Source organism: Epinephelus lanceolatus, chromosome 9, assembly GCF_041903045.1.
Source record: "Epinephelus lanceolatus isolate andai-2023 chromosome 9, ASM4190304v1, whole genome shotgun sequence".
Lineage (NCBI taxonomy): Eukaryota > Metazoa > Chordata > Actinopteri > Perciformes > Serranidae > Epinephelus > Epinephelus lanceolatus.
This window is the reverse complement of record NC_135742.1, coordinates 25,253,833-25,266,240: the sequence shown is the minus strand read 5'-3', so window position 1 is coordinate 25,266,240 and position 12,408 is coordinate 25,253,833. Positions and strand designations below refer to the sequence as shown.

At 45.2% G+C, this 12,408-nt stretch overlaps 1 protein-coding gene across 1 annotated transcript in view; it reads left to right on the top strand.

Moving 5' to 3' along the window:
- Positions 1–12,148, top strand: part of fam222aa (family with sequence similarity 222 member Aa) — a 48,261-nt gene extending 36,113 nt beyond the window's left edge. Inside the window, exon 3 of the mRNA XM_033619733.2 lies at positions 10,272–12,148. Coding sequence (XP_033475624.1) covers positions 10,272–11,737 — 1,466 coding nt within the window. The 3' untranslated portion in view covers positions 11,738–12,148. The remainder of the gene's footprint in view (positions 1–10,271) is intronic.
- The last annotated feature ends 260 nt before the right edge of the window (positions 12,149–12,408 follow it).

Here is a 12,408-nt window from a genome sequence, read left to right as displayed (position 1 = left end):
AAAATAGTGTCACAGCGTGGCATATTCTCCTAAAGACAGGACAGGGAGGGCCTGACATAAATCTTTCAGGTCAGGATTTTAGCTTGTTGTATTTCTTTCTTGGCTACGTGTCCTGTGCTGCTCCCTGCCTCATCACTGGATGGTTTAATCTCTGTTTCTTCTTTCTGATGTTTTCCCCCATAACTGGCCTCACAGTTTGTCTTTCTTTCTACTGTGAGCCAGCCTTTGTTCCTCTCTATCAGCCTTGTCATCTGGAGAGGTGTACAGAGACAAAACAACTGGCACCGTCTGCTTCTTGGTGAATTGGCTATGTCTAACTTGTGGATGACCCTTGTGGACCGAGTTAATTAAGCTGCAGAGATTTGCTTTGGAAATCAAAACCAGTCTGACCTGTTGTTGTATTCTGACTCTGCACTGGAGCACCGCTTTCCACAGGTTCAGTGAGGGTCCACTGTGAAGTGGCAGGGCTGAATGTAAAATGAAAAAACCTAGAGAAGGAGGAGAGGGCAGCAGAGAGGCAGGGATGTAACTGGAGGAGAGTAGGGGGGGTGGGGTTGACTTTGATGCCATAGGAATGAGTTCACAGGCCCATGAGCACAGGCCTAATCGCACATGACAATATCGGCTGGTGTGCCAGTCGCAACGCATAACCACCCCGCTGCTTGTGCTGACTCGGAGTATTTGCTGATAAAGCTCTGCTTTCTAGACCATGCTGTATGCACAATGAGGGTGGCCCAGGCAGGCCCGAGGGCTGGCTCATCACAGGCAGCCCACAAAACGGGGGCTAGGTCCCCCCATCTATACAGAACCATGCTCTCCACTGAGCCCTTTGGCCAGACTTGATTATTAAACAGAGAGCAGTTTTGTGATGAATATAGTTATTTTTTCCATTTATAATCTATTATGTTGCCCATCAGGGCCCATAAATTATTGCAAATGGAAAGAGCCTGGCGAAAGTCGTGCCTGAAATGAGGTCGTGGCTGTGAGGGGTTCTGTTCACAGCGTGAAATATTCAGGGTTGATATTTTTCAATTGAAATGCTTTTTTTTTTTTTGGCTGTCATGGGAACAAACATTCTTTTTGTTTGGCCATTTTGTTTATGGAGTGCAGTGTGTAGTGTGAGGTAAACATGTTGCCCCAGTTTCTGTGTTTGTTTGGTGCACGGGTGTCCCACAAAAGGCCTGACATGGCTGCTGCTGGCCTGCATTCCTTTGTGGCTCAAAGAGGACATAAACTACCCACTGGTGTTGTTTTTGCCGGACAGTCAGCTCGGTCATCAGTTATTAACATTTGCAGTGATCTGCTTTGAATTAAACAGGAATCCGTTAGTGGTCTTTTACGCACGCTGTCGGCTTGCGTTAAACATAACATAAAAGACTGTAAGATGTAAATATCTCTTTGTCTTTTCAGATGATATTTCTTCACAATGCTTAGTGATGATAGTGTTTTTAAATCCTGAGAGAGGCAGGAGGTCTCCTCTGGTGATGCCAGTGGTGTTAATGGGGCAGGAATGCAGGACGAGTGCTTTCCCACGCTGTTAGTTTTCTTCTGCCGGGCGTGTTTGAGACGAGGCTCTGGGCTGGCTAGGCTCCACTAATGCAGCCAGAGTGCAGACAAATGGAAAGTGACACTTGTGTGTGTAGAATGGTATTTGTGGTGACGCTTTGACTACAGATAATAAAGTGTTCGCCCTGAGGTGATTTCGCCCGGCAAGCACCCCAGATGAAACTCACTTACTCGGAGAGGAAGACTGAAGAGACAGAGAGGGGGATGAAAAGACAGAGAGGGGGATGTAGAGACAGAGCGGGGGGAGATGAAGCAAGAGAAGAGACAGAAGATATAAAGAGGGGGTGAAGAGGATGAAGAGGAGAGAGAGCAGCAAAAGAATCGAGAGACATATATAGAGGGGAATTTAACCTGGTTTTAATTCAGAATCACATTTATTCACCTGCTTTTTTGAAGTAGAAATAGTGAACATGTATGGAGCTTCTTTAGATTAATGCACTTGGACGATTGATGGTTATCGATGTTGTTACTGCTAAAGAGAAAGGATGTCAGGTTCAACTGGAGGGTAAAATGTTTGGATCAGCTGTTGTTAGCAGGATCTGCAAGTGTGTGTTTCTGTGTGTGTGTGTGTGTGTGTGTGTGTGTGTGTGTGTGTGTGTGTGTGTGTATGTATGTCTGCCAGGCCATGTGTACAGAAGAGTCCTTCAGGATCAATCAATTCTCAGTAATTTCCCCTACAGCTCATAAAAGCCAGGTCTGTCTGGAAGGAGCATGAGGTTGCCACATCAAACCAGCTAATTAATTTTCATGGCTGATTCAGGAACATCTGGCTTTGGAGATAAATTCTAACGAGAAAATGTAAACATGACAGTGTCCGGGTGGTATAATATTTCAGGTTCTTGGGAGGAAACCTTTATAATAGAAACCTAATTAGCTGTTTTGATCAGACACATTGTCCATCATGTATGTGTGAAACTTTAAAATGGTTATAATATTGATAAACAAAGACGGATCTTGTTTTTCCTCTGCTCCTTCCTATGGTGTTATCTGTACCTGTGGACCTTATCTGTCTCAGTGTACTGTATTAACGCACACGTGGACTGCCTCACTGCAGGCTAACTAAATGACCTCATGCTGCAGTCTGTGGGAGGAGGATGCCCAAATTAGGCTCCCAATTTGGTATTTCTTCCATCTGCTTGTGCAGGAAATAGATAGATTAAATCTTAGATGAGATTGGTTTTAATGAAATGAAAGATTAGATTTGGGAGTTTTGTCCAAGTTTTTTTTTTTTTTTTTTTTTTTTTAAATCTCTTTTAATGATTAAATCCATTTTTGACATTGTGCCATGTCTGCGTGCCTGTGAAGGATCAGTGTGCAGATTGCTTTAACATTCTCATTATCCTCTTTGCTATTTGTGAAACATGTTGGCAGGTTAAAAGCCCAATATGTGACTGCAGCATGGCACCCCCTGTTCAAAAATGTTGTCCAACTACTGATTTTATTTACATAGTGATTCATTCGATTCAATTATTTTCCTGTTATTTAGTGTCTGACATTTGATTCAAACGTAACACTGCGGAGCTGTGATAGGAGGTTTGTTTACTTTGCAAAATACAGATTTTTTTGTTTAAGGAGTTTAAATTGTTATTGATAAGTCAGCATCCTCACAAATAAATGCTGAGAATTTAAAGAGCAGACAGATAGGAGTTCGGTGAAGACCGCATTTTCGTTTCCACTGTCTTACAATATGCATTTGTTTGATGATTATGATGACACAAGCAGCATTGAATTCAGACAGCTCTATCCTCTGAGAAATCATTGCAGTTTGATTTTTATCTTTGCAATTATAGATAGCAAAGGCCTGACAAATAATTGTCTTGATTTTTTTTCTCGCTGTGTTGTTGCACAGAAAATCAACCTTGAGATGAACAGAGGGAGATGAGTGTTCCTAAAAATGGCTTTCCTGATATCAAGCAAGCAGCAGGGTTCCCTTTCCCCTCACGTGCACTTGAATTGATTAGTACTCCGGCTGAGGGCATATTCAACATGTCTGCCCCCTGCAAGGCTGCTGTACCCTGTTGATCACTGGCTCATACATGTGCTTCCTCTGCTCCCTCTCTCCTCAGGAAGCTCCTGTGGGGCATTGAGGCTTTGATTGACTGGCGGCCGAATCCACAGGACGCCTCTATTATTATCATCTCTACCTCGGCAGAGGGGTGGGGGGCTATGTCCAGGGGGTCTGGCCGACAGCCCCTGCTTTGTGTGCCCGATAGTCAATTAGAAGCAGCGCACTGCCGGAGACGAGTGAGATGCAGGGTTAATTGCAGAGGACCAAACAGCTGGCTCTATCAGGGCCCATTGTGTTTGCAGCAGTTGTCACGGCAATTGAGGCCTGGCTGTAATCGCTGACTAATCAGCCCTGTGCCAGATGACACCTCCATTAGCACAAGGCAGGTATTGTTCAGGACGCAAAGCTGCCTCTGGCTTCCCCCCGCCTGCCCGTCCTTTTACAACAAGCTAATGGAGGTGGGGAGAGGATGTCATAGACCCTGATCCTATCTGCTAAGAGCTAAACAATAGCCACAGGTCAAGGGTTCCTCCATGGAACAATGCTGTTGAAGCTGTCCTTTCTAGGCTGCAACAGATTTGACGGGGCAGACATTTTCCCAAGATGAGGGATTGAAGACTGTTTAAGCCATGAATTATTATTTGAATAACTTCATGACAATCAGGTCAAGGGCAAACTGCCCATTAGTGGTGGAATGTGATACAAAACTTGGGGCTAAAAAGGGACATCCTGCTGGCCCATGGCTCTAAAACACCAACCCTGTCTCCTTTGAATTATGTTGGTATATTACTAAATGTTTTCATAACTATGTTGAGGTGACAGTGTAATCACTGCCCAGATTACGCTCAGAGACAATGTTTTTTTGAGTACATGAAACACACTTATGAATTATGTCAGTGGAATTGAATATTTGACTATTCATTCCTCTTTTCCATTTAAAGTTTGAGAGTCTGATCAGGGTTTAGAGGGACGTTGAGGGTGACAGTGACATTCATGTGATATAGTAAACAAGCAAATTTAGGCCTCCGAGATCATGGGTGTTAACTACGTGAACAACCTATCCTAATGTGCAACAACATTTTTTTGCTGACATCAATCAAAAGCCAGAGACTGTATCGTATTAAGTTGCCGTGAGCTGTGAATTTACCTCTTCTCAGCAGAAATCAGAAGATAACATTATCTCAGAATCTGACCGGGCAAAGCCTCTCTTCCTTCAGGCAGCTGTCTCCATCTCAGACTCACACTGGGTCTGTGTCTGCAGCTTCCTGTACCAGAGAGGAGCATGAAAACAAGGAGCACTTCTGGGGACCAAAATGTTCCCAGAAATACACTGGGGATTCGATTAATGATTTGAATCTTTGACTTTCAGGGGGAGGCCCTAAAGACAACATTCAGTTATAATGCTGGTTTATGGCAGACATACAAAGTGCAGGAGTGCGACAACAGGATCCCGGTTCGAGTTAGATTAATGGAGCAAAAACACTTTGGTAAAGGTTAGGGAGAGATCAGGATTTCAGTTAAAAGAAAAGATGTTAACGGAAAACGTAATTCACTCGGCATTTCCATAGACGTAATTTCCAGGAGACAGGGCTGAAAAGGCACAAGGCATAATTAAAGAATCCCCACTTTCAATCCTGTGAGAATCATTTGTGGGGTGCAATCCTCCCACAAAAAAATACAGTTGAAAAAGTGAGACCCAGCATGCATAGCTGCATGCAGGCTGATCAGTACACATGATCAGTACAGCAGCTAATGTGCCCTCTTGGCTCACGCACATTTAACAGGCACTGTCCCTCTCAGGGGGGAAATGGCTCCCAGTGAACGTGGTTGATGTTGGACTGAAGCTGACCCCATGTTTTCTTTCATCTCCGCTCCTGTTGTTTGCCCTAACCTCATCACAGCCGGCTCTGTTTGTTTGGCCAAAGTTAATGTGTACTATGCACTCGTCGTTCTGTGAAAACTTAATTGCAGTTCAACCAAACGGTCCTCTCCCTTCATTTAAACAAGCACTTTTTCCCCACTGCTCACCAGTGTACATGGTCAGGGGGGATCAAAGCATGCAGTAAGTAGGGATATGGGCTCGCAGGAGTGAGTGAGGAAATGGCGAGCGGCTTTTTGATGTGTTGGAGCGTTTTCTTCACTAATAAGAAGAAACTTCTCCAACCTGCTCATAATTTTAGAACACTCGGAACACTAATAAATGGGAGCAAGGGCATTTCAGGCAGTTCTCTCAGACTTTTCCCTCTGCTTATTCATTTAAACCTCTAATTAAAATGCAAAGCATTCTCATGGTCCTCTGGATTTGGTGCTGCACTCTCGCACAGCCTCTGACTCCCTATCTCCTCTCCCTTTTTCTCCACTCCCCTGCTACCCCCCACCCCCATCCTCTCTTTCCACCTCACCTAACTCCCTGCTCTCATATTCTCTCTGTCTGCCTTTGCTTCTTGTGATCAACACAATTTGACCTCTCACTTGGAAGAAGTGCACAGAATTTAATGGATTTTTTACAGTCTAATCTAACCAGTTCCCTCTTTATTGCTGTTTTGTACCCAGTGGACCTCATCTTTACCAGCCCTCCACCACCTCCTCCACCCTCACACCAAGAAAATTAGTTCATCAGAATTCAAAATGTACTGCTGGCTAATTAAAGGAGTGTTAATTGAGTGTTCAGAATTGGGTACCCCTTTCACCAAACACACACACACACGCGCGCGCGCACACACACACACACACACACACACGTGAGTGCATACACACAAGCACACATGCAATCACAGCGACAGCACTGGATACACCAAGGACGTTGTGCTTGGGGAGTTTCATGCCAATCAAAATGGAGAGAAAGGAGAGTACCCATCCTCCAAGTGAAATGGGATTTCTAGATCATATCATGGCCTACTGCAGCTCAGTCCGGCTCTGTGCTGCCATGTTATCCTATCCCAGCCTTGCTATCTCTGTCTGACCGCTGGAGAGTGTAACACTGCACAGATAGCCTCTCTCACTACGTGCATCGTGCTAATGAGGGGTGGCATTTAGAGATGTGCTGCTCTGACACATGGGCATTGTGTGCCAGGCACTGGGTGATTAAGGACGAAGGTCAGCCCATTAATTGCCTCCCTGCCATCTCCGCTCCCTGGCGCGTGATCTCTCAGAACTAATGCATGTGTTTGCCTGAGCTTTTATCTCATCTCCAATGCAGTTCAATCATATGCTTGGTTTGTTTACATTCCTTTCATATGAAACTTTTTTTTTCCTCCTGCTTATTGTTAAAGCAGTGCTAGCCCAGGTTTCCCTGTTCATTTACTATAAGCTGTTTCATGTGCTTGTGAGTGCACATAGTCTCCTGCTCACAGGAAGGGAAAAACCATATTCTTCCATCCCCAGGGAAATAATTAATCCTTACAAGGCTGTCGCATGTCGAAATGAAGCGAGTGTGAAGCATTTAGCCCAGGAGGCATTGCAGGCTGTCGCCCGCACAGGCACCTGTTGTTGTCCCTGCCCTACATTTCATGTGAGAGCGCTGAGCAGAGGATAACAACATGCTCCACTGATGGCAAATGAGACACACAACTGCAGATGTGCGTGTGTATGTTTTTGCCTTTTTTTCCTGTTTTCATGCATTGTCTTTGCATGCACGACCACACTGGAGAGTGTGCACAGGTGCAGGAAACCCCCTACCTTATGAGAAGGTGAGGGCTCACACAAAGGAGGCAGTGCTGGCTGCTTCAGAGGGTGTTTATCAGCCAGCACCATCTGTACGCTGCTGCTCATAGCTATGATCTACTGCAGCCTAAACCAATAAGTCACAGAGTGCCAGCCTAAAAAGAGACTCTCTCCTTTAACCTCCATGTCCTCACTTATAGACTTACTGTTCTGGAGGAGAGAGATGTGGGACCCTGCACACATCAAACACACAGAGTGTATCACAGTGTATGTATGAGAGTTAAATTACACCCTGGTTTGTGGCCATACTTACTGTAATCAACTTTGCTATAAAATTTATACCATGGAACTTTTTTATTGAGGAAGCTGGAATCAGAAGCATCCAGATGCTCATTTGCCTCCTCCTCCTCTTCTTCCTTTATGCCTGTGGGTTCTAATAACCGGAAGCCTTTGTGGAGCTGAGATGGGTTTTGTAGGCCTGAAAGGCCTCTAATCCCTGTGGCCTGTGAAGTGTGAAACCCTTTGATGCCAGGTTGGTGTGCCAAAGGCTCTGCCTATTGACAAACAAGGGCCAAGCTGGGAAAAGACGGAGCGAGAGGGCTTTCTCGTCTCTCTCAGAAGAAATGCAGGCTCAGGCATGGAAAATATGAACTCAGTCAGTGAGAAGGAATAGAATTAGCCACCCTTTAATGAATTTCCTGGCTGTTTTTATAGTTTTTTTCCTCGTGTGGCAGTAATTAGGTGGAATGATGGGCATATTGCAGCTGGGGGCCTGTAGGGGTGGCAGGCCACAGGCCCTTGATATGCCTGAAAGCCAAGTATCTTTCCTCATTTAGACCATTTGATGATCAAAGATGGGTTTTTTTTGCCCTCATGTAAAGAAGATCAGAAAAAATGCTGCTATTCCATTTGCATGTGGACCAGCAACGTGCTTTGAAATGAGCATGTTTTTATCTTCTTAGCAAATGAAATAAGTCTTCTGTCAGTTTTCCACTGCGAGTCACAACATCAAAGCAAATGGCACTGCCGTCACCAGGGAAGCAGAGCTTTGCCTCAGTAAGGTTGGTTAGATCTCAGATAGGCTGGACTGGCACACTCAGCCTTGTCCATTAGGATGGCACCAGGTTCTTTTACTTTGATTAAAATTGAGTCATTAAATCCAGGCTATTTTAACAAATTTAAATTCTAATTTTGTGTGTGTAGTGTTTCTGAATTAGAAAGCATCCTGTCTGCAGGATGTACCTAACTGAGTGGAATAGGTCTTACACTTAATTTGGCTTGGGATATTCACAGTCTCTTCCCTCTGCTGTTAAATTCCCAATTTATTTCTTTTATGATATGGATCTTGTAGATTTAATCATTTTCACAGTTGGAGACCCATAGGGTTGTTGAAATGAACTCCCCATGCTATCTGTAATGGGAGCAAAGAAATGAGAATTGTGACTACTTGGCTGTGGAGTCTCTTTAAAATGATTTTGCAATCGGAGAGGAAATGGAGTGAGTCCTAGTCACAGCCTGCACCCTGCAGACTCCTTAGGTCGCCAGGACATTTGCTGACGGCACAGTTATGGCAGTTAATTTTTGTGCGTTTTGTTAGCTTTTGCATAAAAATGTCATTTTTGAAGGGGTTGCAAGTCATTTGTGGCAGCTGATATATTGCTTGTAAATTGAGTTCTTTTCCCAACCCCCCACCCTTTTTGTTACACTGAGCTAAGTAGCCATGAAATTGCCTGAATAATGTCGTTTAAATCCAATCTCACCGCGGCCTCTCACCTCCATGCCCAGCCCCCAAACAATGACACATGGTGGGGTTTTTAGAAATTGCCATTTTCCTGTTTGCCACCTCAATTCACAATGGCCAAGCCTTGGCTCATTGAGCGGGGGCTATTGCTAGTCTCACTTGCCCCTTCACTGCTGAATTGAATTTGGGTTTGGATTGGTTTCATACAGCAAACAGTACACAGAATTTACATATTTGTAGCAATGTCTTTTACCTGTCTTTTGTCTGTTCTGTCATTACTTACTCTGTAAATGTAAAATATGTTAATAACATGCAATCTGTATGAACACAGTCATTTGCTATCTCTCTGTGTTCATGATTGAAATATTCCATAGTCACGCAGGTGCAAACCATTGACATATCTTATGTTGGTTTTTTAAGTCTTTTTAAGTGCTTTTCAGCATGTGCTCATCTTTGAAATAGTTTTCTGTTTTATCCTTGACCAAGTTTGCAAACAGCAGTGCTGTAGCATTCTTGACTTGGCTCCGGTCTGATGTAGTTCACCTTAACCAGGCTAGCAATTCCCCGTAGATGTTTAATTGTTTTTTGTGAGGGCCTCTCCACGCACTCCTGGATTGAATAAATGTGGAAATTCTGTGGCCAAGGGTAAGACCCAGTAAGTGATACCACTTATAAATCTCAAATGTGCCACTGCAATTAAACAAGCTTTTATCCCCTCCCCTTCGTCCCTGCTTGCCTGGTATCCAAGGCTAACCCAATTCAATGCTAAAGAGAGTCCGAATTAATTTCACAATGCACTGATTTAACAGCGCCTAAGGTACCAGGCTTTGACAGAATGAGTTTTTAAAAGGATCCATTTGCCTAGGGATGAACTTCCACAGGAGGGTGTGAAAATGAGATGGAGAGAAAGCTCAAATGGAGGAGGGGAGTGATGGAACACAAATGAATGTCAGTCCTGATTTACTGTTTCCAACTCTGTTTGCGATGTTCTGCAGTTTGTCCACTGCTTGCATCTGGTTTTATTCACCTGCTCTTGTTGAACACTGATATTTTTCAGGCTGCTTTAGAAGTAGACACTGTAATGCTGCCAGGTTTTTCTGTTGCAGCAGGGTAGTGGTTATTGCAATTGATTGATTGATCTGACTTTGTGGCTGCCATTGCTGTCGGCTCCTTCAATATTCCTGGTAATTAAACTCCTGTTCTGCTGCTCTGTTTTGCAATACATGCAGCCAGTTTTTTTTAAAATCTCAATCGTTCATTTTACTCATACTTTTTTCTCTGTTTGTCTTACAGGTGAGCTGGTGGTGCCCACACATTCCCCACGCTACCCCACTGCGGCAGAACTTGATGCCTACGCTCAGAAGACGGCCAACAGCCCTCTGTCCATCAAGATCTTCCCCACCAACATCAGGGTTCCCCAGCACAAGCACCTTAATCGGACTGTGAATGGATATGACACCACAGGGCAACGCTACAGCCCCTACCCACATCTTCACACAGGGGGCTACCAGGGCCTGCTCGCCATCGTCAAGGCCTCCTCATCGTCATCATCATCAACAGCCACCTTTGTCCCTTCAAAAGGTGTTCTCAAGAACTCCGAAGGCAGACGGACTAAGCTCTCTCCTGCCCACATAGCTGTTGCCCCATACCCACCTCCTAGTAGTAGCACTTTAGCCAGTGGCCACGGCCAAATGGTATACCACACTGGGCCCTCAAAGCCTCCAGAAGGCCCCGTACTGTCGGTTCCCCCAAATGTCACTGTAGCTGGCTCAGTGATTCCTGTAACAGGGGGCCGAGGCCTGGCCCTGCCCGCACAGTCCAACCTCCCCTCCATCCAGAGCATCATTTACCAGATCAACCAGCATTGCCAGGCCCAGGCTCTGCAGCAGGTGTGCCAAGGGGCTGCCACTGCACCATCAAATTCAAGCCCTTCCAAGCAGGGCACAACCGTCATGGGGGTCTCCTCTAGCTCCTCAGGTGGAGGCTATGTGGTAGGAATGGCTCCCCAGGCCAATATGGTGTACACAGGGCCCGGGCTGCCAGCTCAAAATGCAGAGGCGATGAAGACTGGTGTGTACGCAGATGGTATGGACTACATCCTTTGGCAGAAGCAGCAGCAGCAACAACAACAACAACAGCAGCAGCATCAACAGGCTGTGCTCCGCATGTACAGCGGAGGTAGCGGTGGAGGGGGCGCCATCAGCAAGTCCCCGGAAACTTGTGTTCCAGGGGGAGGGATTATGGCAGCACAAGTGTCCTCTTCTTCCTCCAGACCTTACCACCTGACAGCGAGTGCTAGTGGAGGAGGCGGGATGGACAAAATCAGCTCTTCCCCTTTGAACTGTGTGGGTATGCATGGAAATTTCTCAGTGGGTCAGTACTTTGCCCCACCATGGAACAGTGTGTTGGTGACACCTGACAGTGACTGCTACAACCCCCAGGAGCTTTTGGGCACCTCCACAGGAGGGCCGGCCACGGGGCACAGAGAGATGGGCTACCCCCACCATCATCACCACTACCACCATCATCATCACCCTGCTATAGACAGCGGGGGAGGTTTGTGCTGCAGCCTGCCCAGCAAGAGCTTGTGCAACACATCGGTGCTGAGCAGCAGCTTGCAGTCTCTGGAGTACCTGATCAACGACATCCACCCACCCTGCATCAAGGAGCAGATGCTTGGCAAAGGCTACGAGACTGTGTCTGTGCCACGTCTGTTAGACCACCAGCATGCACACATCCGCCTCCCTGTTTACAGATAGAGGGGGAAGAAGAGGAGGAAGAGAATCAAGAGTTGTGAATTTGTGAAGAAAATCAAAGTTAAAGAACAGAGATGTTTCTTTTTTCTGGGTACAGATTGTTGAGATTGGCACTGCTTTAACTAGTGTGGGAGCTTAGAGAAGAGCAGTTGTTGTGCTGTGTGACCGTAGATTTGGTGGTTTCAAGGCAGGCTGTGGGAATCCCAAATATGAAAGGTGGTAGTGATTGCCAGTGGGAGAGAAAAAGGGATTTCAAGATTCTCCAGATGTTCCATTGTGTGGTTTGCCAATAGGAATTTTGGATTGATTTATTTTTTCTTCTGTTTTTTGTTGTTGTTTTACTTGCCTGAACTTTTTTGATGAGAATCATAGCTTGACATGAAGTGCATATGCCACTTGTATCCCCCTTCCAAATACTAAGGATGAAGCTACTGTGTAGGTTGTCACTGAAATGGTCTTAAATGGGCCGAAGTTTAGGGCTGCTTTCAAAATCCAAAACTCTGTAACACATGAACACACACATAGACAAACACATACAGATACACAAATGTACTGATACGTGAGGAGACTAAAATTATACTCGGGTGTGTATGTACAAGGATCATAAGGTTGAATTAAAAGGATAGTACAATATTAGTTATTATTGCTGTTATAATTGATACATAAATTGCACT